Source organism: Syngnathoides biaculeatus, chromosome 10, assembly GCF_019802595.1.
Source record: "Syngnathoides biaculeatus isolate LvHL_M chromosome 10, ASM1980259v1, whole genome shotgun sequence".
In the NCBI taxonomy this organism is placed as follows: domain Eukaryota; kingdom Metazoa; phylum Chordata; class Actinopteri; order Syngnathiformes; family Syngnathidae; genus Syngnathoides; species Syngnathoides biaculeatus.
Window position 1 is genome coordinate 7,134,914 of NC_084649.1, and position 26,577 is coordinate 7,161,490.

Here is a 26,577-nt window from a genome sequence, read left to right on the forward strand (position 1 = left end):
CTGGCCAAGGCAGAGCAAGGCGTAGCCAGCGTGTGACGTCCACGCCTCCGACGGCGCTTGTTTTGGAGGAAGTGGACGACAGAAAGAAAAGTGGACGACAACGCAGGGAGAAGCGAGCGAGGCTAACGGCTAGGCTTGACTCATTAGCTTGACATACAGGAAAAGCAAACGTCAACGACAGCAACACACCAGTGTAGCAAATCGACAAGTGATATATACCCTGCCACAGACGGCCCTCACTCGGATTGGGAGAGTTAGTAGGGACGTTCAGCCATCATATATTAGGACTTTGCCGAGGCTTCAAAGGGAAACTTTTGCTACGACAGACATTTAAAAGGAACCGCTAGCCCCGGTTTGGCTAGTCCCCGCGTTAGCTAACGTTTGGAACGGAGGCCGAGGAAAAGTCCGCTTTCGGTATTTTTACCACAGGATCGTCTCGCAGGTATGGTTTATTATATTTTCAAACCTAATAGGCAAGGATATGCCGAATCTTGTCACATTTCACAACATCCGCTTTTCTGCTAAACGTTAGCCCAATCGATAGCTGGTGGTAAAAACGAGCAAAAATGCGACTGAAAAGACGTCGCTGCTCGTTTAGAGAGTAACTCATTTGCATTCATGATCCAACGTTTCATAACACGTTACATTGTATTTATTTGTGGGTGCACGGTTTGATTTTGTCATCAAGGGATTTCAAGGCAGTAAAATGATGACGGTGCATTCTGTGTCATCGATTACCTGGTTGTACTTGTGCTTCCCGTTTACGTTTATTTTTCAACACGAATGGCCGTTATTGAAGTACTGTGCTGTTTGCCGAGCTCAAAGCTGCTTGCCAAGTCATGGTTCCGTTAGCCGTGTGTTGGCCAACCATGTGATCCGTTGCTGACAATGTGTCATGGGGTGCAGATTAGGAGCGCCGCTGCCTTAGCACTTTGTCACTTTTTACAAGCGTTATGGTCTCTCGTGCATTATTTCCCACGAAATAAGACAACCTAAATGTGGAAGTACACCACCTGACTGTTTATTGATGAAAAATAAATACGATTCTCAGATTTAATCAAATCAAATGAGAGAGTTTGGACTTTGGTCGGTCCAGCTGGAAGTAGTGGTATAATGGTGCCTTCGGCGCACTCAGCTGAAGTGAGGAATGCTTAGTGATGATTTCTGAACTCAGGTTATATTTGATTAGTGTCGATTATACTAGTGTAGTTATTCTCTGCAGATCACTTTTTACTTTGCATGTAAATGTTGCTATTTCAGTGTTTGCTCCCACCTCCATGTTTGACTCATTTAGATGCAATTGTAAAATAATTTGTTTAAAACAAAAACATTCAACAGCCTTTTTTTCTCGTAGAATAAAACGTGTTATGATTAACACTTTGGTTCCATTCTCCATGCTGTCTTTGTGCTGGGGTTTGTCTGTTTTGATATTCTTTTAACAAGGTGACCTCAGTGGAGCCTCCAACATCCAAAGAAAGTCTGTTTTGTCATACTGGTCGACTTCCTACTGGTTGTAATTATAATAACCATCTTATTCTAAAGAAATCTCTTCCACAACATTGCTTCAAGTATGATCTCAATATTCTTGAGTCAGAAATGACAGATGTGTTAGAATTCGTGATTTCCTCTAAAAGACTGAAGCAAAACAAAAATGACTCACCCTTTGGCTGTGTGTACCATAGGGAAAGTGAAGAGTACAGCAGAAGAAGGCTAGTCAACTGCATGCACTGCACTCAAACGTTAAAGGGAACTAAAACCAAAATGTCAACTTTATATCTTCAATGTTAATGGTTTTTTTTTTCATCAGCTGCTGTTACTTAAATCCACAATATATTCTAAGCAAAACAGCAACATTTAAAACATCACATCTACTCGTTTTACGGAGGTCTTTTTACTCTTCCAGTAATTGTTGCAAATTTGCAATGGTGTGATGTGTTTTGTCAGTTTGAGATTATTATGGAGCTTTATTTACAAAGAAAACAAGACAGAGTTACTACATGGAAATGTTCAACCATGAAAAGCTACACATTGTTACTCTCGACAGAAGCTGTGTCGTAAACAACTGCTAGCTGTTCTCACATTGTTCAACTTTTTTTATCATACCTTATATTGCCATTATATACTGTTGTGCACCAACATCAACACAGCACAAAGTCATGATCACTTTGCAGCCTTTTGACTTGGCTCTCATAAGCCAGCAGACTCCCAGTCAAAAGTCTTGGAGCTATAGGTGATGCATTAAAACAACAGGAGTTGTACTTAAACAAATTCAATGAACGAAAATTCATTCACTAGTTCTTATTTGTGTGAACGTAAGATAAACTTCATTTCTGGCTGATGAACGCAATTGAGAACAGGCTCATTTTATTCAAGATTTAGTTAGGGACTTCCACGACAAAACCTGTCTGAATACATATTTACAAGCCTTCATATATCCTCGGATAAATGCTGTATTTGGCAATCGATTCAGTAAGGCCACAGCTGTGTGAGAAATCGAATTGTGTTCTGAGAGTCAGCGTAAATGTATATACAGTATATAATTTAAAAAATCGATTACTAAAAAATAAATTCTATATTAATTAGAATGCCTTAGTTAAAACAGTGTGATCACACTGTCATGATATGGAATTTATTTTTGATTTGTAATATAAAAATATGTAACAAATATTTTTTCATGTATTCAGCCAGAGTTGCAAGCAAGGCAAAGTTATCAGTACTTTCACCATGGTTCCTGCCATATTTTGTTCCGGGTTTTGGTTTGCACATGAAGCACAAAAGTCCTGGTTTTGTTTTAATTCACCATTTTTAAAAAACTTTTTCCTCACATTTTTGAGATAGTAGGGTGAAAGCTACAGCTGGCTGCTTGTGTGGACTCGATAGATGGTAAAAAAAAAAAAAAAAAAAAAAACACCTGATGAATTAATACAATTTTGGAAGGGTGAACTTCAACATCTTGATGAACCAAGCTAAAGCATCTTCCAAAACTATTGGAACGGCAAGGTGAATTCCTTTTGTTGTTGTTGTATACTGAAGACATGGGTTTTCACATCAAAAGATTAATATTAAATGAAAGCTTTCATTTACATTTCGATGTGATATATAAGTCAAGACAGAGCAACGTTTGTTTGAAGCTGAACTTTTTAAGTAAGCAAAAGTACTCGAAAAGACTGACTAAAGTTAACATTTAATATTTGTGGCATAATCCTTACTAGTAATAACTGCATCAACGCTGGAACCGATTGTCTTCACCAGACTGTTGGATTCATCATTGTGTGAATGCTTTTCCAGTCCTTTACTGCAGCCTGTTTGTTTTTTTTTGTTTTGTTTTTTTTGGAGGATTCTCCATTCTGTTTCCTCTTGAGGAGGAAAAAAAATGCATGTTCATTTGGGTTAAGAGCCGGTGATTGTCCAACACTTTCTACTCTTTTCCCCTTCTGAAGTAATTTGTTGTGTTGGTATTGTGTTTTGGACCATTGTCCTGTTGCATTTTTCAAAGATGTATTTTTCCTGTGGTGTTGTATGTATGTAGAAAATTTTTTCTTATTTCAAGGGCTCTGTCCACTTTGAGAAAGTTCCTGCATGTTTGATTTTTCCTTTTCTCTCGATGGTTTTTTTTTTTTTTTTTGTCGTTCCAGCTGAGGCACAATGACTTCAAGGAAGAAAGTCCTCCTCAAAGTCATCATCCTGGGAGACTCCGGGTGAGTGGTCCTGCTCCTTCAAGCTCAAGTGGCTTCCAGTGCACCTGGGAGGAATGCACCACTTGTTCCGTTCTCACCATTTTCCAACTAATGCACACAAAAACAGAAACTACATTTTGGTTTTTTTGCTGACCTTCAACTCCGCTTCATTTTCTGTGCTTGGTTCCTGTCTAGAGTGGGGAAGACCTCGTTGATGAACCAGTATGTGAATAAGAAATTCAGTAACCAGTACAAAGCCACGATAGGTGCGGACTTCTTGACAAAAGAGGTCATGGTGGATGACAGACTTGTCACAATGCAGGTATTTAACCCGTACTGTAACTTCGGCACCAATTCCAAAAGATTCTGTAAATACAATTGTACCTCATTGCACACTACCAGTCGAACGTTTGAACACAGATAAAATTCACCATCTCAAGAAATGTAGGGTCCGACAAGCCTTTTTGAGTGGTGGCCAAAGCCAAGTTGTGGTAACCCTGTCAGACCTTCTAGTGGCCCCGTATGTTATACAGTAATATACATTTATTCGTCATGATTATTTTAGATTTAATGTTTTCATACTGTATGATATACGCCCCTTAAAGCATTAGTACAATTGTATTCATGGTGATGACTTTGGACTAAAGTCACTGAAGTCAAGACATTACAATTGCACAAATTATTAATAATGCTTTAAAGAATAAATCAATGACAAAATTATTAATTCAGTGCCAGACATTTTCTTAAAAAACAAACCCCGAGTACCAGTCATTTTTGAGGATGTTTACCAATCTTTAAAGGCCAATAGGTTATTGTGTTCAATGATAATACATACATAATAATACTTAAAACAAAAGGTGCTCTTTCCTGAGTTATTTTAACACATCCAAATGTAAATACCATGGAATAAAATACGGAATTCTGAACTTTGTCTCTTGTTCATCTTTTGATCTTAAACCCAAATGTCTTCAGTAGACCAAAAACAAAATTACATTGCTGTTCCATTACTTTTGGAGGGGACTGTAGGTCCCAAAATATTGGAGTTCAGTTACTGTGTTCAGTTAACTTCCCTTATGAGATCTAGCCAAATAATTCCCTCAGTCATTGGAGGGTCTACACAATGTGGCAAAATGTGCTGTTTCTAAATATTTACAAGGAAACTCTGAGGTCCCAACACAATCCTTTGTGAGGACAGTACTTGATTTCTTTGTGTATCCATAGTTTCCTGTTGGAAATATTCTTTTGCAGGGTCCAACTTTCCCATCATGAAAGCTTTATTTGCTGTACACAAAATGTATGAAGTAACATTTAACATTTCTAACTGCACATATTATTATACAAGTGAACTGCTTCATAATAATAATTTGTGGATTCATGACCTCGACATCACTAACATAAAAGTGAGGAATTCGCGGAAGTTTCTTGCATTTTATTTTTTTTAACACCATAAGCAGTGACACAAGTGTTAAAATATTAAAAGAATGCATATTAAAGTTTTAAAAAATAATGCACTTACCATTACATTTCTGCATGGGGGACACAATGCCACATACAGAGGGGGGAGGATTAATATCATTGTGTTTGGGAAGTGAGTTCCCAATGAACATTCCAGTCATAGTCTTTATTTAGTGTCTTGCAAGGGACCCAAGGACACACAACAATTTTCATTTATTCATTCATTCATTGATCTTCTACTGCTTATCTGAGGTCGGGTTGCAGGAGCAATAGCCTTAACAGGGACGCCAAGACTTCTCTTTTCCCAGCCACTTCATTCACCTCTTCCGGGGGGGATACCGGGGCATTTCCAGGCCAACCGAGACACGTAGTCTCTCCAGCGTCTCCTGGGGCGTGCCTGGGGTCCCTTTCCAATGGGGCGTCCCCAGAACACCTCACCAGGTAGGTGTCCGAAAGGCAACCGAATCAGATACCCTGCCACTTCATCTGGCTCCTCTCAATGCGGAGGAGTAGCGGCTCTACTCTGAGCCCCTCCCGGATGACCAAGCTTCTCACCCTATCTCTAAGGAAGAGCCTGGACAGCCTGCTGAATTAACTCATTTTGGCCACTAGTATCCGAGACCTTGTTCTTTCGGTCACAACCCACATCTCGTGACCATAGGGAGGGTAGGAACATATATTGACCAATAAATTAAGAGCTTCGCCTTTCGACTTACCTCCTTCTTTATTACAGTGGACCAATACAAAGTGCACATCGCTCCAGACGCTGCACTGATCCGCCTCTCAATCTCATGTTCCATTCTTCCCTCACTCGTGAACAAGACCCCAAGATACTTGAACTTCTCCACTTGGGGCAGGATCTCATCCCCGACCTGAAGATGCCACGCCACCCTTTTCCGACTGAGGCTCATGGTCATAGATTTGGAGGTGCTGATTCTCATCCCAACTGCTTCACACTTGGCTGCAAACCAGAGTTGAGAGTTGGAGATCGCGGCTTAATGAAGCCAACAGAACCACATAATCTGAGATGCAATATGAGGCCACCGAAGCGGACCCCCTCTATGCCTCGGCTGCAGATAGTCATTCTATCCATAAAAGTTGGGAACAGAGTCCGTGACAAAGGGTAGCCTTGATGGAGTCCAACAGTAGCACTGGTCCACTGTTCCACGGATCCCCAAGGTCCCTACCTTCGGCCACCGCCCGGCTCACACTGCACCCGACCCCTCCTCTCACATGTGGTGCACAAAGGGGAAGGAAGACCCGCATTACTCTTTTGGGCTGTGCCCTACCGAGCCCCATGAGTGCAGTCTCGGGCACCAGGCGCTCGCGTATGAGCGAACAGAGTGAGCACTTTTTGTTTGAAGCCACTCGCTTTTCAAGTGAGAGAAAAGTATTGGAACAGATATTAGTAAATTAATTTAAAGTGAATAACACTTAATATTTGGTGCCATAAGGCTTACTTGCAATAAGTCCATCAAGCCTGCAACCCATTGACTTGACCAGACTGTTGCGTGCTGCATTGGATATGCTTTATAACCTTTACTACGGTTTGTTTCTAGGGGTTTCTCCCTTTAGTCTCTTCAGGAAATAAAATGCATGCTCTATTAGGTTTAAGACCAATGATTGACTTGGAAAGTCCAAGACTTCCAATTTTTCCCCCTGATAAAGTCCTTTGTTGTGCTGTGGAGGGTATTGGGTCGTCGTCTTGTTGCATGATGAAGTTTCCCCTGATTAGTTTGGATGCATTTTTTTTTTGTAATTTGCTAGACAAAATGGTTTTGTAGACTTAGAAAATCATACTGCTGCTACTATCATGAATTGCATTATTAATAAAGACTAGTGAGCCCATTCCTGTGCAACCTCATGATGCAAAAGATCGCTTTACCTCATGTCCATCACTTGAGTTTGATTGCCTGACACATTTGGACACATTGAACGTTCTGCGCTTCATCAGCATTGTAAAGTCTGAAAGAGGCAGGCGGGGCTTCCCCTTCGTGAGCTGCCGACATTTCTTCCTGGACGAGTTCAGCTGGTCCCACCTTCGAGCGTTCGCGTGAAGGAGAATTTGTGTGTGCCAGCGTCATTCACACCGCCTCGCACGTATTCGCATCTATCTGTGCAAACTCTATTAACTTTATAATTAATGTTGAAACGCCCAATCAAGTTAGGAGCCATCTCTTGGTTATTTGCTTTTTGTTGTTTTGCAAGGCAATATTTTAGTTCAATGCCATCTTCAGATACACCACAAGTCAAGTGAAGTTTAAAAAAAAAAAAAAAAAAGGCCAAAAATTACATATGCACTTCAACCTGTTTTATGGAAAAAAAAGAATGAATAAAAAAATAAAACAAAATAAACAACCATGAACAAATACTCAGACTGAACTTCCTGCATAGTGAATGAGCACCAACTTTCTTTTTTTTTTTTTTTACTGTTACTTTTAATGGTCAAGTTGCTGCTGTAAACTTTCTCAATCCATTGCAATGTCTTTTGGTTTTGTGCCAGATTTGGGACACAGCAGGTCAGGAGAGGTTCCAGTCTTTAGGGGTGGCATTCTACCGCGGCGCAGACTGCTGTGTTTTGGTGTTTGATGTGACGGCCCCCAACACCTTCAAGACTCTCGACAGCTGGAGGGACGAGTTCCTGATCCAGGCCAGCCCCCGAGACCCGGAGAACTTCCCCTTTGTGGTTCTCGGCAACAAGATTGACTTAGAGAATAGACAGGTGTCCCGTCGGACTTCCTCTTTTCATTCTTGTTAAGGTTTTCAACTCTGCCCTACAATGTTCCACATGCTCCTTCGTACATTCAGGTCACAACCAAGCGAGCACAGGCCTGGTGTCAGAGCAAAAACAACATCCCTTACTTTGAAACTAGTGCCAAGGAAGCCATCAATGTGGAGCAGGCCTTCCAGACTATTGCACGCAACGCGCTCAAACAGGTAACCTATTTCTGGTAATATGACAGTTTTGGGCGGTCATTTCCAGCTTCTCTCTGTCTGTCTTTGTAACCAGGAGACCGAGGTGGAGTTGTACAATGAGTTCCCAGAGCCGATTAAGCTGGACAGGAACGAGCGGGCCAAGCCATCGGCAGAGACCTGTAGCTGCTGAGGACCCTGGAGAGTTGCGTCACGGTCCTCATCACCTTGTCATGCCTTGTCTAAATATCCTTCCTTCCCATGACCCACCGTGATGACCCCTCATGCTCACCCTAAACAAGCAGTGTCTTGCTCACGAATATGACATGAGCAACATGCTGCACCCTCCTCCTTATGTGTGGGAAACACATTTTCTATCACGTATCGGTTTCCTAGCCCAAAGAACACCTTCAACATTGTATGCTTATTATTCCTGTCCAGTATTTTCCCACATTTAAATGGCAACAGACGTTTTCAGTTCTATGAATATTGCTGCTTTCACAATCACTTGTTTTATGTTGAGCTCAAACATCCTATTCGTCTTTGTGTTTCAGTGAGTAAAACATTGTTTTTTTCTGTAGCTTTTGTGGTTATTGTCTTACATTTACAGGTCGCCACTAGTACAAAATCATTAATAGAGGAAACAATGCTTCCCTCCTTTTAGTTGTGCTGTGGCTTTGTGTCACGCTTCACCTCACACAACTTTCAAAAAGAATGTTAGGAATTGAGATTCAAGTTTGGATGATCAGAATGGGATAATTCCATTAATGATGGCCATCTATGTTCTTCTGATGAAAATTAGGACACTTTACACAGTGCCATTCCTCAAGTGTGCAGGTTTTTCTTGTTCTTTTGTGAAGCAACACAAAACTGGCTTATGGCTGAGGTTAGTGCTGCTGATTTTGACTTTGGCTTGTACAGTAATTTTTGGTGCAACATGAAGCAAATACTAATGTCACTCCTACTTCAGTCCTGTAGAAGTACAGTACAACTATCATCCATAACACAGTAGTCTTAGCCAATACATTTATTTTAATTGACAATTCAAGGACATCTATACAATTGCAATCATTTTGAGGAGAAGACCGACATAAATCTCTTTTACTGCCAGCTGCTTGAAGTGCTTGACATTTCCTTTAACCATTCAGATCTGTCTGAATCATGTTAAAATGGGAAAGAACTACATTAGAATTCTGATAGCTGCCAGACTAAATTTGAAAAGTGAGATGGTAGAAGTAGCTGCAGTCATTAGATAGATAATATGTGCATAGTAATATTTCAAAATGTCCAACTCATAAGGATAATAAAAACTTTAACCTTATTTTTGAAACCATTGTGTGCGCGAGTATACATTCATATGCACACAATCATGTATATATGTATTCATACACGCACACATGTTTGTGTGTCATAACTACCAGAATGTCATTGATGACAGCTGAAATACAAAATCCAGTAGTTATCTTTTACTGGGTTCTTGGTTTTTTGCTGGCCTCCTGCAGCCACTGCTGAAGCCCTCCTGTAGCCTTGCCGGGCATGTCTTTCTTGCCTCTCTCCTGACTTCTACAAGCATCTGACACCTTCCTCTTTGAAGACCCGCTGGCCAGCCAGCTCATCATCATCTTGCTACTCGCTGTCGGCTTGGGTACCTGTAGGGGGATACACATTTGTCGGCTCACTTTAAAGCTCAGCCATTTAGACCAGATCTATGCAGGGTCATTGCGTGGGGGATCAGGGGACTCCACGTCCATGTTTTTTCACCTCACTCTGCCACGTTAATTTACACTTTTTTAAATCTCCACACAGTAGATGAGAAAACTATCAGACAACAAGGTGATGTTAACAAGTACCTAACCTGTAACCATAAGTTATTTTAGCCAATGGCTGACACGCACAAGATAGAAAAATGTAATTTCCGCAACCAACAAGTCTTGGGCTTGCGCTGAGCTGGAACCTATCCCAGCTGACTTTGGGTGAGAGGTGGCATCCACCCTACAATGGTTTACCGTTAATTATAGGCCACATATGTTATAAAGAAAGAACATCTTATATTCACACCTATGGAAAATTAAGTCTTTAATGTGGGGACAGTGACATGCAAAAGAAGGCAGCTGCAAGGAGCACAAAATACTGGTGATGGCTTTCACTGGTGAGGCACACTGCAAAGACAAACGAGTAAGCCCTAGGGAGCTGCCGCAAACTTTATATCACGCATTGTATTGTAATTCCTTGTGTATAATTTGCTCTGTTATAATACCCACTCTCAAAATTGACTGCAGAAATTAAGAAGTCTACCAATCTAAAATATGCATCCAAAATTTCCCATTGATTCATATATTTACGTAATTATGGCGGCATTTCACGTTAAATTATACTTTCTTCTAAATCAGATACTAGAACTGTTGAGATCCCTTATCCCCTGTTTAGTGTATTTAATATTGTGCCTCTAATGTTCTCTACAGTCTGGTTTTGAAATTGTAGCGTTATGGTGCAGTCTCCCACATCTCAGATGCCTATTGGTCAGCTTACTTGCATGATATAATTAATCACAGGTCATCTGTCAATATGATACACAGTATTCACTTGTGGTTCCAGAATAAAAAATAAAAATAGTATGCCAAATCATGATGCAGAGGGGATGAATAATCGCAAATTTTATTAACACTAGGGGATTAAAGGACTGACAGAACAGCATTTTAACTACGCAAACTGGGGAATATTCAGATGCTACGTGGTATCGTCATCGTCTAAACATGGCAGCTTGCTATTAGAGTAGTTCTCAACATCCCTCGCACTGTTGTAAATAGTTAAGTAGTTAGGATGTGAATGTTAACCTTGTATGTTAATCTCCCTCTTCCTCTTACTGTTACATGTAATTTTTTGTTTTGCTAATTCTGGAGCCAAACGTGAAGATATCCCGACAAATGATATGTCTAATTTTCATGACATCGTGCAAGCAGAGTCACTTGTCAAAGCGCATGTGGGAGGGGGTAACCCCCACCTTAGAGTTGCAGTGTCAAAACTGAAACACAACGGTGCCCACTATTCAGGAGTAAAATATTTTAATTCTTATTCAATTTATTGCAGAAACATTACAAAGTGGCAGAACATCAAGACAAATACCTTTACGAAGTTATTTAATAGGATGTGTCAATTTATTATGGAGGAGTTTCTTCTTTTAACTTAACCCATCCCTAGGTATGATGTGCAGTATTGAAAGAGGATTATTATTAGGGGGGAAAAAATTAACATTGTACACGAAAAAAATTATGGTGTATAAACAGTATATATTGTTTTTGTTATTATTTTTTACATCATATTCACGTGGCCTAAGTAGCAAATTAAATTGAGTACCTTTTTTTGATTGAGGTCCACAGGCTGAAGGCACTCAGGAGAGTTGTTGCGAGAGTTATTGACAAGCGGTGAGACGGGATGATAGGTCAATATGTCTTGAGACTGGAGCAGTTTCAAAGCATCCAACGATTTCACCTCCCCGAAATCAAGCCATCTCCTCACTTCCTCCTCTCCAGCCAAGATGGCCGGCATCCTGAAACAGAAGTCACTTTCAGCTCCAAAGCAGAATAAAAGTTTTAAAGGTGCATCTCCAATCCGTACCGGTCATGGATGCTGTGGAGATTTGGGGAAGCGTTCACAGTTATTACACTGTAGGTGTAGAGGGTCTCTCCTCCAGAAGGAGATGTCCAGCAGTCAAATAGTCCTGCCATGGTCAGCAACTTCCAGCCTGTCCACTCATCTGAAGTTTTTTCTGGCTGGTAACACAACCCAGAAAAAATGAATGCAGTGAACCACCACTTATCGTGGGGGGTAGGTCCCAGACCCTACCCCACAATCGATGAAAGTCGCCCATCTAGAGAGACCGTATTTACATTTAATGTACTACATTTTTAAATGCATAAAAATGTATTTTAATACATCACTGAAAAAAAAATTCTTGTAGTGTCTGCGTTACAGACGCGATGGGTTCGTTATTTGTCCTCCCCGCATTCGATAAATCGCAAGCGCATCAATGACTGTGGCTCGAGGCTCAGGAAGTATACAAAACACAATATAGTGGGGAACTATTCTGTGGTGACTTCTGGCACAAAATATTGACTTGCCTCAGTCGCATCATTGGCAGGATCTTGTTTCTCTTCAGGGGATCTCTGAGTCTGAGGGAAGTAGATGAAAAATGGCTGCTTTTCTTTCTCCTGCCTCCTCCACTCGTAGAAGCCGTCAGCGAGGATGACGCAGCGCTGTCCTTTTAGCAGGGGCTCCTTGGCGGTGAAGCAAAGCCATTTGATGTGGAAGGGGACACGTTATGGAAAGTGCATTTTTTAAATTGCAGGTTTATATATGAATAGTTGGATGAGTAGTTTTCACATCTATCAAAATTCAAATTTCAGCCCCAGACTTCCTACATGGTTTGTATGTTTTAGGATACCTACACATACATACACAGCAAAATTCCAGACTTTTTCCAGAACCTAGTTTCCAAACCTTTCGGTAAAAAATTCAAATCATTTGTAATATTTGAGTTCTGAGGGGTAGCACTGTGCACCACTGGTGAGCACATCTTTCTCACAGTTCTGAGGACCCAGGTTCAGATCCGGCCTTGCTTGTGTGGAGTTCTTCCCGAGCCCACGTGGGTTTGCGCCAGTACTCTGGTTTCCTCCCACATCCCAAAAGTATGCATAGCAAGTTATCTGAAGACTCTAAATTGGTTGTAGGTGTGAATGTGAATGGTTGTTTGTTCATATGTGGCCTGCGATTGGCTGGCGACCAGTTCAGGGTGTACTCCACCTCTTGGTCGAAGATACTTGGGATAGTCTCCAGCATGCCTCTAACCCTACTGAGGATAAGCAAGTTAGGAAAATGAATGGATGTATGTGTTTTGAGGACCCAGGCTATAATCCGGCATCCCCAGTGTGGAGTGTGCATGTTCTCCGCGTTAAACCATGAAAATCTTCCGCCTCAACATATTTGCACATGAAATTTCTGAACTAATTTTGGAAGCGGAAATCAAGGGTAATGCGCTTTACAACTATTGTTGATGTGTGGTAATACAAAAATGCTTGCAATATAAAAATGTTATCATTTATAATATGACAATTCAGGTATAGATTTTAACAAAAATCATGGAGGTTGATACACATGATTTGCCTTCGTGGGCTGCATAAAATCATGCAAAGGACCAGATCTGGCCCCCGGGCCTTGAGTTTGGCACCTGTGCTCTAAAATGTCCATACGTGTGAATGTAAGTGTGAATTGTTGTTCATTTTAGTCCTGCAATAGACTAGCGATCGGTGCAGCGTGTACCCCACCGTTTGTGGATACCGTAGATGGATGTACTGTATCTTTTAAATGTAAAATCTGTATATTTGCCACAAAGTACCTTGTAAGTCTTTTTCTCCAGGATGTTCTCACTGCGACAGTTGTTGGTGCTGTACTGCATCTTGCTTGGGTCATTCTCTTTAAACCAGGAAGGGACCAGGCCCCAACGCATGGAAGCCAATACACACTCATCCACGGGAGCATTCTGCACACAAATTGACATCATGTGAACTACCAGCAAATGAGATACAATACTTGTATTGGATCTCATCCTGGATATGAGATTTAATCCGAGTGTAGCGTCCCCTCCCGCCATCACACTCCGCAAGTGTGTCGGATCATATAGCCAATCGCACTCATCACAAATAAATGAAAAGATTTTTACAGCTAATCCATATAATTAGTATCGGCATTGATTGTGAGATTTCACTCATGGCTACCTAGAATAGAACACTGATTGGAGCGCCCCCCCACCTCCCAATTATACATATTGTGCACAACATCAAGACACAAAGCATCGTTGAAATGTCAATGGCAGTCACTCACATTTGAAAAATGTACAGGTGTTGTCAGTCATCCCCGCAGATATAAAGTTACAGGTGTGGTCCACCAGTCATGCCCGTAGATGAAGCTGCGGGTGTGTGTTCTGTTTGTAATTAAGAGTGTACCCCTTTTAAGAGCGGAGGTGGGAGGTGTCAGGTAAACTAGGAAGTAGAGGTAGGCTGTTGTTAGAGAACATGTGCTTCCATGTTTAAAAAAAAACCAAAAAACATCAGCCTGTGGTTCACTGCGCTGGATCAGTTTTCATGTGCGCTGAGAGTGTGCAACAAGTTCACAGTTTAGAGGGAACATTGGTCAAGACTACACAAAATAAGCAAAGTCTTTCAATACCTATATATTTCTACTCGTAACAAATTTTACACGGGTGATTTTTCGTGCTTGACTGTGCAGATTTGCGAGTGCGATGGCGCGTGACTGCAATGGTATAATTATTTTTATAATTTTGTAATTAATCTTTTCCTATGAGCATTATAATTCATTTGTACAATTACAGAGCCTGGATTTTAATGAGGTTAGTACAGAGCAATCGCTATGAATGCAATTCTAGCTACTAATAATTTCTTAAAAGGGCTTGAATATCAATCGATCCATTTTCCGAGCCGCTTACCCTCACGGGGGTCGCGGGAGTGCTAGAGCCTATCCCAGCTATCATCAGTCAAGAGGTGGGTTACACCCTGAATTGACCCCTCCGTAGAAATTGCGTAAGCCGCGTCGCTGACCAATCAGAGGTCAGAGATTTGCCTAAACCACGCCCCTTGTTGTCGTCCGCCATAACCTCTGACAAAGTCGCATGGTTCAGTCGAGATTTTGTTCGCGTTTTATCACGTCTTAGGGATCCTTAACAATAGATATATAACAATAGAGGTGTAGTCACGGCCTTTGTAATACTGACGACAGGTATCCTGATAGGCTAGTTGGTGGAGTTCAATTTGTACCCTTTCCAAAACCGAAGACCCAGTACGAAAAATGTCTTCGATGGATCAAACTTTGAGGAAGACCGCATGATCAACTGAATCCATCTAAAATCAACCGGAACAGAGATGTTTGCACGAAGGTAAGCCCTATTTTTGATTTTCAATACATGTCTCATATAAATGAATTAGCAGTTCTTCGCTTGCATAACATAGCTACGTGTGAATGATTGACACACTTGATCTGTGTTGAGCGATACTTTGCGAGGACCTGACTTTACAAATGTGTCTCTTTGTTGGGGGGTAGCAAGCTAAGCTAAACCGGACTAGTCAGTCCTAAAAGCCTTCGACGTGCACCGAGACACCAAGACTGAAGGAAGGATGTTTGAGGACACTAAACTAGTGATTGTCGTACTCGGTCGGGACTTACGTAGGTTTGGCACTAATTCAAGAATAATTATTGAGGGGAGCGTGTGACGTTACACAAAGAAAATGAGAGAAACAACTCGTAAATCAAGCCTCGCCTTCTTTTCCTTCATATGGCGGATCACAAACGGCTATACAGATACACATACAGATTCTGCACACAACTGTGATATGTAACACGAAAATAGGAAACCGTCAACAACGAATTCGTCTTTGGGTTATAATATATTACATTATGTGGCTTCTCGGTCTTCCTCTGACTCCGGAAAGATCTCGCGCTAATATCAATGGTTTCTTCGTCGATGTGCATGTAAATACCATTGAAATACCGCTATGCTCAATAACGTTGCCGGACTGCATTAAGTATGTATCTGAATTGGATCAACGTACTAATCACTCGTTGAATCACATTGTATAAAAGCACAAACTGAATAGGTGTATGCTAGACTTTAAATCTGGTTTGGATTTTAATTTTTTTGTACGCAACACAGAGTGTGGCAAGGACCACACCAGCAGTTTGCAGTTTAGAGGGAACATTGATGGTAATCCAATTGAGGCAACATCAGACTCAGTAAGGTCTGACAACGAGCTTGCTCTGTTTGACCAGGAAAAAGCAAAATGGCTCGAATGGACTATATTTAAAAATGTTAAAATGGCCTGTTTAAACATCTCATTTTCGACTAATAATACTAACATAAGGGCATTTTTCTATCAAAATAGTTAAGGTTTTGGTCACAAATTTGCTAATGGTTTACACTGATATCTGGGCAAGAAAATTTGGCCTGATTCGTGACATAAAAAATTGGATAAAATCCTCATCCGATTGAAATTAAATTACTTTCAACTAAAAAAAACTTTAAATTAAAGCCTCAATTATTATTATTTTTTTTTAGTATCACTGCTCGGTCTAGTGATGGTGTATATTTTGATATACAGTACAGATATTTGGGAAGATTTAGGATCATATATATTTTACACCTGATTTACTATAGGACACCGAGTATGTGAATTCATAAAGTAATACAAGTAATGCATGCAATGCATGCTCAGTATGTGTTTTCACCTTATCAAAGTGCCTGTGGGACAGCAGCACGGGGCTAATGGACTGGGGACTTTTGTTGTAGGAAGGTCGGTACTTGTCCGCGTCTCCGTCCCTCCAGCCAGGCTGTCTCCGCTCTCCGCGCCGGTTCCTGTACGAACACGCTCGGGTCACCTCATCCGGAGCCAGCGTGCACGCAGTTCTTCCACACATCTTAACCGGCAAAGCGCGGCGTTCTCCCCCCAAAAAACAAAATTGAATCGTGACACACACTGAAACAGGTAAGCTAACATGTGACTACTGTTGTGAAGTTAAATTAGCATGCAATTTTAGCCTAACTAAACCGTCAAGTCCTCGTTTGAAAGAAGTTAAACTTACCTGTTTCCCTGTCTGTTTTTTTGGTCTGCGTAAATGTCCTAAGTACGACAGTGTGTTGACGTTTGTTGTCAGGAATCTGAGTTTTGACGGTATGAGGAGGCGATATGCCTGGACAAAGCGCACTGCCCCTACTCTGAATTGTTTTGAGCCAATATGGCGGCCTCACCGCCTGGCGGGAGGCGGGGGCGCTGTTTTAAAAATGTACTCAAGGACTACTGCATTGTCCCGAAAGTTAATATGTTTATCTTTGTCACAGTGATTGTTCTACGTGTATGTTTTCGCAATTACTCCGTGGTTTTGGATTTGTGGCTTCACATCATATAATTAACTTTGTTGTTCGACTAGCTTAGTGAGGTCCTCATGTTTTTATTTACTTTAAACTGCAACGCTTAGAGTCAAGAATTCTTGGGCTCCAACTTGGAGATGTTTGCTTATCCTAATATGCGTTTCTTACGCTCTTTAATTTGCTGCAATCAATTGTATCAATTAAAACAACTTAATTGTGTCAGTTTAAAACGAAAAAAAAAAACAATTCACTACCTTATAATATTTTGTAAATCAAAACTGAAATTTTTTATATGAGATTTGATGCTATAAATGTTTAAATGTACAGGTATACTAACAGAGGGGCGCGGTGTTGCCATAGCAACTGTAAACCGCGGTGGGGCAGAACTTGCGTTCCTCGGGTGAAACTCAACAACAAAGTCATGACATCTTTGGAGCTCGGCAGGTAGGAACAAGAGAAACTTTTGTTGAGTTGTTTAGTTTAGCAGTAGTAAATAGCAGTTTTCACAAATCTCATGTATCATATAATGCTAAATATGTTTTACTTGTTAATTGTATTTGAGCTGTAATTTACAATGAAGTCTTGTATGTGTTTATTACACTTTTTTTCTTACCTATGACGACATTTAACAATTTGGATATGTGGTTGAAATTTTCTCAATGGTGGTTATGAGTTGAGAAAAGTGTTTGCCTATGCCAGTCTTAACTTAAAGTGCCACTGTCATGAAATGCATGGTTTTTAGTATGCTATTAATGAAAAAACTGCAGCCGACATGGACCCATGCGTTTTTTTCACCACAAAACATGATTTTGATGTATACAACTTTTTGTAACTCCCGCCATGAAAATCCTCTCGAGGGATTTGTTTTCGAGAAGAAGCAGGAATTGACGTACATGGCAGGACCACCCTCACCCTGTTTCTATTAGTTTTACCTCCGGGAAGGTAGCTCGTTGTTTCTTCGTGTTAGCCAAAATGCAGGCTCGTTGCATTGCTGGACATTGCTTGAACACTCGGGATGATGGATTTACCCTTCATAAATGTGCAAGAGACCCAGTTCTTCGTGAAAAATGAATTGGACGGGTGCAAAGGACAGAGCTTCGTGGGTTCCAAATGACAGGTATTGTAGGTGTGTATACAGCTACTAAAAAAAAAACAATAGTTGGGGGGACGTAATCTATAAATCAGGGTTGCTAAATGTGTCGATTTATGCATCGGAGGGCTTCCATGCAGCAATGGCTGAAGAATGGCCTCCGCAGGCCTTGTGGATCGGTACCGGCCACGGCCTTGTTGACAAGGTCGAGCCGGCCGCAAGCCTTGTCGACCGGGGTGGCTTGTCGCCGCGGTGGCTCATGTCCGCCGCGAAGTGGGCGTTTGTCACCGCCGCGCAGAGGTGGATAAGGCAGGGAGGTGGTTTGGCCCGTGATCTGCATGTCATCTAAATATGGCTCGAAAAAAACAGGGTAGTATTGACCCGGACACTTCACTCGGTTGTGAAATGCTTTCTTCGAAAAGAGCTTCCATGTCTGAAGGGGCGGGTCGTACAGTAGGGGCCACAGCGTGTTTTCAATTGCGAATGTCCAGGGTGACGTCACGGACAGTAGATTCAGCCAATATGGCGACCACTTGGATGTCGAATGAGACTTCCGCAACTTTGCGCATGGATGACACACTCTCTGCTCATATTTATTTTTTCGTGTAGACATTGAAGTGAATAATCCTATTTATTTTTTTTCATTTCAATATCTATTTTAGAATGTTTATAGGGATGACACTAGACCTTTAATGTTTGTCCAACCAATCCAGTCATTCTCTTCCGCTTATGTGAGGTTGATTCAGAGGTCCAGTAGCATAAGCAGGGAATCCCACACTTCTTTATCCCCAGCCACTTCATCCAACTCTTCTGGGTGGATCCAGAGGCATTCCAAGCCCAGCCGATAGACGTAGTTTCCAGCATGTCCCAGTGCGTCATGTCCAGAACACCTTACCAGGGATCCGTCGGGAGGGCATTCTAACCAGATGCCCAAGGCGCCCAATCTGGGTCCTCTCAATGCGGAGGAGCACTGGCTCAACGCTGAGCCCCTTTCAGATGACAGAGCTCCTCACAGTATCTCTAAAAGGAGGCTGCTTGGATCCCCAATCTTTGGCTTTTCATCGAGAGTCACTGCTCATAAATATATGTGAGTGTAGGAACGTAGAGCGAGTGGTAAATCAAGAGCTTTGCCTTTCAGCTCACCTTCTTCACCATGACAGACAAATACAGAGCTCGCATCATTGCAGACACTTGACCAGTCTGCCTGTTCATCTCCATTTTTCACACAGATGTGAATAAGACCACAAGATCTCAATACGGAGGATGCATTCCACCATTTTCTGGCCTCAGATTTGGAGGTGCTGATTTTCATTCCAGCTGATTCACTTGGCACAATGAAAGAGTTTCCACCCCAAAACTCTGGTGGACAGACAATACCCTTTCGGCCATGCGAGTTAATGGCTGTCTTCATTTTTTGCATTCCAAAAGAATGAATCCATACATAGTATGGGGCATACCTCATTGGTGGAGCATAAATAGTTGAGTTATCCACACAAACACTAATTACGTAAGCCTGATGAACCGATGACGCCTACAGGGATGAGAGGGGAAACGTCTTCTAAGACAAATAGAATAGTTCGGTTGCAATCGTTTCAATACCCTGAGAATCAAATGATTTGAATGAATTAGAATATTCACAGTAAAAGAATTCTCTTGGGTTTGCAGGGGGGACAATTCCTGGACCTGTCTAAGGGCCAGAAGCTAGTTGCGATGGTCCAACAATGCGAAAGTCAAGTTGAAATCAAAACCCTGCAAACCAGTAAGTCGTCTTACAATACATTTACACAGATGTCTGACTCAGCATCCGTGCTCTTCTTTTTATGCTTGTGATTGTTTGTTACCCTGGATAGTTATTTACATGAGGGTGGAAAACAATAAAGCGTGTGTCTGCTCGCGTGTGTGTGTGTGTGTGTGTGTGTGTGTGTGTGTGGTGTGTGTGTGTGTGTGTGTGTGTGTGTGTGTGTGCATGCACGCGTGTATGTGTGTGTGGGTGTGTGACAGCTTCACCTCGATTTCGGCACAGTATCCACCTGCCCGCTCGCAACCCAGAGAAACTAAAGAAAGCCAAGGCCATTGTGGAGAAAACTGTCAAGGTAGGCCAAAACTATTTTTTTTATTCTGAAAAATAATATTGTGGGTTTTTTTGACACCTCAATTGTTTGTCATGTCTATCTTTCTTCTTACTTTCAGTTGCACAAGGTGTTCTCTGTTCAGGGCCCTTACCCGGTCATTAGGGCCTCACTAAGAGCCAGAGGCTGGGTGGAGAAGCAGATGTGTCATGCTGGCCTCCAAATCTACACTCGGACTGCCAAAGAGACCTGTTGTAATGATGCCGGTGATAGTGATGGTGAAGCTGGTCAGCTGATGATTTGATGTTAAAATTGCTTATTTTGTGTCTTTTATTTCTGTACTCACGACCACTATCCTTCTTCTCAGATGATGTCAAACAAGAGCAGGATCTGGATGGACTGTATGGTCTTATAGTAAGGCCAACAATAAACAACTTGAGGGCGTCTGGTGTTATTTTCAGGCAAAATTAGTTGTCGATGTTCTTATTACTCAGTCTCGCCTGGTGCGGAATGAAATGGTTTATTTCTACTGGACAAACAGAAGAGATGCCATCAATACCAGCATTCTGCAGAAAGAACAGATGATCAATCATTTTGGCAAAGGAGGCAGCTTCACCACCAAGGTGCATTCGTGTTGTTTTTTTGTCATACGGTGGTACCTTGGATTACGAGTGCCCTAACTTACAAGTTTTTCTTGCGCTCTTGGTTTGTGATGTGGGATCAAATTTTATTGAGGTTCGAGTAAGGCACTCGAGTAAAATGGGGGGAAAAAGAAGATTCAGAGTGGATTAATGGCATTTGATTCATTTCAGTGGGGAAAATTGATTTTATTTGCAGCAGTACCTACAAGTAAATTGAGTTAAAACCTTGGTCACAGAAAAAATTCCACTCGTAAGTCAATTAGTTGTATCTTGACTACATGCAGCCAGCACCTTCTCAGGAATTTATGTTCCAGGTGGGCTTGTGTGTGAACCTGAGGAGCCTGCACTGGTTTGACTCAGCAGACCCAGACACGTTCTTTCCTCGCTGTTACAGGCTAGGAGCGCAGGATGAGAAGCATGCTTTCATTGGTTAGATATTATAAATGACTTACCGTGACAGAAAAAAAAATCCAACATTTAGATGACTATATACTTTATTTCGCTCCGAAAGAGGACTACAGGAGGACAGCCTGCACCAGTTTTTTAAAGTACATTGTAGAGAGTGCACAGAATGTTCAGGAAGAGAAGAAAAATGAGCACATTCAAGGTATGAACATTTGATATGATACTGTAATGTGGATCACTGGCTCAACTTGATTGCGTTCCTCCATTTTCAGAACCGTCTGAATCTGTGATTGTTTCCAAAATGGTCGGCACAGCTCTCAACGTGTGTCAGGATTTTCTTGAGAGTTTGGAGCACACTGACATTGACACTAATTTGGAGAAAACTTCATCCCTTTTCAAGGAGGAGTGGGGTGAATTTATTGATAGCTACTACTTGTTTGTTCAGTGAGTACTACGGTGTTTGTGCAAGTGTGTGCGTGTGTTTCCATTTGCATACATACTCATATTAGGAGAGGTTCTGCTGTTTACTCTCACTTAGTGGCAGGGCACAAATCAAGACCAGTTCTCATTTAGTAACCTGCTGCAAGGCCATGCTGCAGAGGCTGGCTGAGGTCAGTCCACAGCTGGACACAGATGGCATACACAACATATGGATTGTCAAGCCTGGAGCCAAGTCCAGAGGTAGAGGTGAGAGGTCTGACCCTGTTAGACGCATTCAATTTCATTTTCATTTTCCTTGCCGCTTATCCTTACAAGGGGCGCGGAAATGATGAAACCTATCCCAGCTAACTTCAGGCAAAACGCGGACTACACTCTGAACTGGTCGCGAGTCAGTTACAGTGCAAATATCAACACCATCACTAAGCAGGAATATGAATACATTTCTTCCGTCTTCTAGGTATCAAATGTGCCAAGCGTTTAGATCACATCCTCAGCCTGGTGGACAATGATCCAGCTCTGATCAAGGAAAGCAAGTGGGTTGTGCAGAAGTACTTGGAGCGGCCCTTCTTGGTGGAGGGCACCAAGTTTGATGTGCGCCAGTGGTTTTTGGTCACAGACTGGAACCCTCTCACCGTGTGGTTTTATAAGAAGTGCTATTTGCGCTTCTCTACACAGCCTTACTCATTAGACACACTGGACAAGTATGTTTGAAACACTGTGTGGTTGAAGAGGAAACTGCTTGTTATGTCCAACACTTGATTCTTCATAAAGCCTGACCCAGAAATGCAAACACTGAATTCTACGTTACATTTTACAATTGTTTTTAACTTTTTGCTCGAAAAGATAATTCAAGAAAGTAATGTATTATCCAGACTTTGAAGAAAATGCTTTTGGTCCATTTGTAATAATCAAACAGGCTCAGATAAATGCACCCTCTGCATAATGCAAACACATAGTTAGTTGAATCCTTAATAAATTAACGGGACCCTCTTTTTGCCTGTTCCGAAGTAAGCAATGTCCAGTCAGGAAGGACATTTGTGTTCACTTCCTACATTGTAATCTATTAAGTAATTACAAATGTAATATTTGTGATTTGATTATGACTAAATGCATGTGGACTTCATCAGTCTATGTCTTCTTCTGTTTCTGAATCTTGATTTATTCCTTTCCTTCAGCTCTGTGCATTTGTGCAATAATTCCATCCAGAAGCATCTAAGACCTTCTCATCAACGCCATCAAACCATCCCAAAAGACAACATGTGGTCAAACGACCAGTTCATGGACTTTCTGTCAAGCCAGGGCTACAAAGCTCAGTGGGAAAATGTAGTTGTGCCGGGGATGAAAAAGGCTGTGATCCATTCATTACAGACTGCACAAGATCTTGTGGATTCTAGGAAAAACACCTTTGAGCTTTATGGGGCTGACTTCATGTTAGGTATGAGTATGAAGAAACATGCTGTATCTTTGCAATTAGTGACCTCACCTCTAGAAGATCATTCACTTAAATAATCACCTCCCCTGAAATTACACGCTAATTATGCCACAAAGTAGCTTTACCTTTTCTGTAGTCACATTCCAACCCAGCGCTAAAGGCACTTCTGTTTTATTCCTTTCATTTATTCAGTTCATTAAACGTGGAAAAAAAACAAATCACTTATCAAAACAAAAAATACATTTAACAACAAATTAGTAAGGTTCTCCATACCATGCAGCAAGTGCATATCTTTATCAGATATATTTAGTTGAGCTTATTTAATTTCTTCAGACCTAACTTGCTGAAACTTAGGGAACTACTACTTTTCCCTCTAACTCTGCTGCATTATTGATAGGAACCAAGAAAAAAAACACACACAGAAACTACCTTTTAATGTGAGGAATTACACATTCCATTCCCATTGTAACACAGTGGTGATAATTCTTAATCAATCAATGAGTAGCATAACGTCTTGGTATATCCACACATATGGATTTGTTTAAATAAAAGACCTGCTCTCAAATAGAAGCCTGCTTCAAAGTAACGTCTGCTACTGTCTTTAGTTCAATAAAACAACATGACCACTCCAACAGCTATTTGAGGAAATGTTGTACATTATCTTGGATTGTCATTAAGCGATACATTGGATTTGTGGTAGTCTGATCATCGCTAATCACACAGAGGTTTTTTGTGTGCAGAATAAAAGTTTCAACTTGGTATGGTGCCTCCTTCCTGATTTTTAAACACGTTTTCTTTTAATGGTTGCAATTTACAACCCTGTCAGTTCGATGTAGCATCTACTCTACAATGTGAATGCGATTCATCAACTTGTTTACATGGCAGTATAGCTATTTCATGAAGGAAAAATTCTTATTGAAATGTCGATGAATAATAAAAAATAATCAAATGCAGTACTTGTTTATTCAGGCTGTGACTTACATCCATGGCTGATTGAAATCAATGCCAGTCCCACTATGGCCCCCTCTACGCCAGTCACAGCCCATCTTTGTGCAGCTGTGCAGGAGGACACGCTGCGTGTCGTCCTAGACCGTAGAACAGACCAATCAGCCAACACTGGAGATTTTGAGCTTATATATCACCAGGTAGACCAAGCTTATCACAAAAATCATTTGATTGTATTACTTAATTTGTCTTCTTTTTCTTTTCAGGCAGCAGTACATGTACCTCAGTACATAGGAGTCAATTTATTTATTGAGGGCTTCAGGCTCAAAGGCACCTGTCTGCTTCCTTCTCTGAGGCCTTTGAACCACTCAGCCCCAAAGCATCTTTGTACCAAAAAGGAGATGACGACAAAAAAAGTCACATCTTTGCCGGAAGTGGTCAAGACCGCCAAAACACCAGTCAAAAACATCTCAAACAGAGTTCTTCCACCTCCTGTTCCTCAGCCACCAGCACCCATCCATATTGGAAAGTTCACACTTGGCCTGCAAAAGACAGCACACAGATCTGTCCGCCGACCACTTGATGCTTGCTCACGTTCTGTCTTTTTGTGGCGAAAAGGCTTGTAGGTTATTCTCAGTAAAATACAATTGAATGGCATAGAAGAAGAACAAAAAATCTCTGAGAGGTTCTTTTCTAAAACAACTAAGGAATGTATTGAAGCTCTTTTGGTTGATCGTTAATATCTGCTATCAATATTGTAGTCTAAAATGTACAGTAGAATGTACGCTAATATAATTATTGTTGTGGAGACTTTTTTTTTTTACCAAAATCCTTGACACACATTTCAGAGATATTTTATCTCATAATAAAGTTCAAATTTAATTGCCAGTGATTTTCAGTTCATTACTGCTTTTTTTGATGTGGACTAAAGGATTATTATTCAAAAACTATAACTGACAAGACATGGTGCCCATACATATCAGTCCATTTTATCAAGAGCTGACCCTCAAGAGGGTCGCGGATGTGCTGGAGTCTATCCCAGCTAACTCTGGGTGAGATGCCAGCTACACCCTGAACTGGTGGGCAACCAATCGCAGGGCACGTATCGACAACCAAACATTCGCAGGTATAGTCGCACTAATGGGCAAATTAAAATTTCAATTAATGAACCATGCATGTTTTGGGGATCTGGGAGGAAACCAGAGTACCTGGGGGAAAGCCATGTAGGCACGAGAAGAACGTCGAAATTCCACACAGTTGAGACAAGATTTGAACACAGGACCTGAGAACTGTGAGGCAGACGTGCCAACCAATTGACCTCTGTGTCAGTCCATACACATGGTATAATATAATATTTAATCACACTTTGACCACAGACATCCATCTATTTATTTTCTATACAATATCACCTGACGTCATGGTGAAGCGAGTGGTTAGAGCGTTGGCCTCACAGTTCTGAGAACCGGGGTTCGGATCCCAGGCCCACCTGTGTGGAGTTCATATGTTCTCTCCGTGCCTCCGTGGGTTTTTCCGGGTGATCCGGTGTCCTCCCACATCCCAAAACATGCATTCATTTGAGACTCTATAAAGTGCCCGTAGGTGTGATGGCGGGTGTGAATGGTTGTTTGTTTCTATGTACACTGTAATTTGCTATCAACCAGTTCAGGGTGTACCCTGCCTCGCGCCTGATGATAGCTGGGGTAGGCTCCAGCACTCTCAGAAAATGGATGGAAACAATATCGACTTACTAGGGCTGCAAGTGAGGGACCTGCTTTGAGCTCATCTGATGTACATCCTGGACTGGTTGGCAGTCAATCACACATATTGACAAACCACTATTTAAACTCCCATTGAATTCACCTAACGTGTGGTTTTGGGATGTAAGAGCAAGTCAAAGTACCCACAAGCATAGGGAGAACAACGAAACTCTATATAGGACAGAACCTTGGTTTGCGTCCAGTTGGACAACAATGTATGTAAACTGAATTGAACAGTCTGTTTTCCATCCATCCATTTTCTTTTCCGCTTATCCTCACCAGAGTCGTGGGGAGTCCTGGAGCCTATCCCAGCTGTCAACGGGCAGGAGGCAGGGCACATAGAGACAAACAGCCACACTCACAATCACATCTAGGGGCAATTTAGAGTGTCCAATTAGTGTTGCATGTTTTGGGATGTGGGAGGAAACCCGAGTGCCTGGAAAATCCCACGCAGTCACGTGGAGAACATGCAAACTCCACACAGGCAGGGCCCCGTTCGAACCCGGGTCCTCCAACGCTTTACCAGCTGAACCACCATCCCACCCACAGTCTGTTTTAATTCAGTTATTATTTATGTACATTATATGCATTAGAGCTATCGCTTTATTTCCAAGATGAACCAATTTAGAAACGTAACTTCACATAAAAGACTAATAATACCTGTAAATTCAAAATGAAAATTATTTTCATACTCACACCAACAAGATGTATTTAATTTAGATAGCTGTGTTTTTCTTATTAAACATCGATGACAGGTTTTGAACACGGGGTGGCGATAAATATTTATGAGGCGGATGACACAATTTAGCGTGTAAACGAA

General features: G+C 41.5%; 3 protein-coding genes across 5 annotated transcripts; 2 read left to right on the plus strand and 1 right to left on the minus strand.

Annotated features, from left to right (window-relative positions):
• LOC133507081 (ras-related protein rab7) lies at positions 1–8,625 on the plus strand. Its single transcript, XM_061831696.1, has 6 exons — positions 1–442; positions 3,636–3,698; positions 3,873–3,999; positions 7,636–7,854; positions 7,941–8,069; positions 8,143–8,625. Exons 2-6 carry the CDS (start codon positions 3,646–3,648, stop codon positions 8,236–8,238), a joined length of 624 nt encoding a protein of 207 aa, XP_061687680.1. The 5' UTR covers positions 1–442; positions 3,636–3,645; the 3' UTR covers positions 8,239–8,625.
• Positions 8,626–9,057: 432 nt separating this feature from the next.
• hmces (5-hydroxymethylcytosine binding, ES cell specific) lies at positions 9,058–16,526 on the minus strand. Of its 2 annotated transcripts, none has more exons than XM_061831695.1 (6): positions 16,338–16,526; positions 13,438–13,581; positions 12,164–12,319; positions 11,661–11,815; positions 11,400–11,592; positions 9,058–9,694 (listed from the first exon to the last, which is right to left on the minus strand). In XM_061831695.1, the coding sequence occupies exons 1-6, from the start codon at positions 16,524–16,526 to the stop codon at positions 9,512–9,514; spliced, it is 1,020 nt and encodes a 339-aa protein (XP_061687679.1). In that variant the 3' UTR covers positions 9,058–9,511. The 2 variants fall into 2 exon arrangements, with proteins under 2 accessions (XP_061687679.1, XP_061687678.1); XM_061831694.1 differs by having other exon boundaries at positions 11,661–11,811; positions 12,160–12,319.
• Positions 16,458–24,831, plus strand: LOC133507078 (tubulin monoglycylase TTLL3-like). 2 transcript variants are annotated; one of them, XM_061831692.1, is made up of 15 exons: positions 16,458–16,594; positions 17,305–17,421; positions 19,733–19,826; positions 20,069–20,160; positions 20,258–20,423; positions 20,504–20,550; positions 20,631–20,759; positions 21,092–21,206; positions 21,289–21,384; positions 21,455–21,626; positions 21,721–21,869; positions 22,081–22,324; positions 22,799–23,058; positions 24,025–24,200; positions 24,267–24,831. In XM_061831692.1, the coding sequence occupies exons 3-15, from the start codon at positions 19,778–19,780 to the stop codon at positions 24,624–24,626; spliced, it is 2,055 nt and encodes a 684-aa protein (XP_061687676.1). In that variant the 5' UTR covers positions 16,458–16,594; positions 17,305–17,421; positions 19,733–19,777; the 3' UTR covers positions 24,627–24,831. The 2 variants fall into 2 exon arrangements, with proteins under 2 accessions (XP_061687676.1, XP_061687677.1); XM_061831693.1 differs by having other exon boundaries at positions 22,081–22,156.
• Positions 24,832–26,577: the final 1,746 nt, after the last annotated feature.

Coding starts and splice junctions, on each gene's coding strand:
- LOC133507081 (XM_061831696.1), top strand. CDS start 3,646: ATGACTTCAAGGAAGAAAGTCCTCCTCAAAGTCATCATCCTGGGAGAC. Junction 3,699..3,872: donor ATCATCCTGGGAGACTCCGG/GTGAGTGGTCCT, acceptor GTTCCTGTCTAG/AGTGGGGAAGACCTCGTTGA. Junction 8,070..8,142: donor CACGCAACGCGCTCAAACAG/GTAACCTATTTC, acceptor CTTTGTAACCAG/GAGACCGAGGTGGAGTTGTA.
- hmces (XM_061831695.1), bottom strand. CDS start 16,526: ATGTGTGGAAGAACTGCGTGCACGCTGGCTCCGGATGAGGTGACCCGA. Junction 11,816..12,163: donor CTGCCAATGATGCGACTGAG/GCAAGTCAATAT, acceptor TTGTGTTACCAG/CCAGAAAAAACTTCAGATGA. Junction 11,593..11,660: donor CTCCACAGCATCCATGACCG/GTACGGATTGGA, acceptor CTTCTGTTTCAG/GATGCCGGCCATCTTGGCTG.
- LOC133507078 (XM_061831692.1), top strand. CDS start 19,778: ATGGTCCAACAATGCGAAAGTCAAGTTGAAATCAAAACCCTGCAAACC. Junction 20,424..20,503: donor TGATAGTGATGGTGAAGCTG/GTCAGCTGATGA, acceptor CCTTCTTCTCAG/ATGATGTCAAACAAGAGCAG. Junction 22,325..22,798: donor TCATTAGACACACTGGACAA/GTATGTTTGAAA, acceptor CCTTTCCTTCAG/CTCTGTGCATTTGTGCAATA.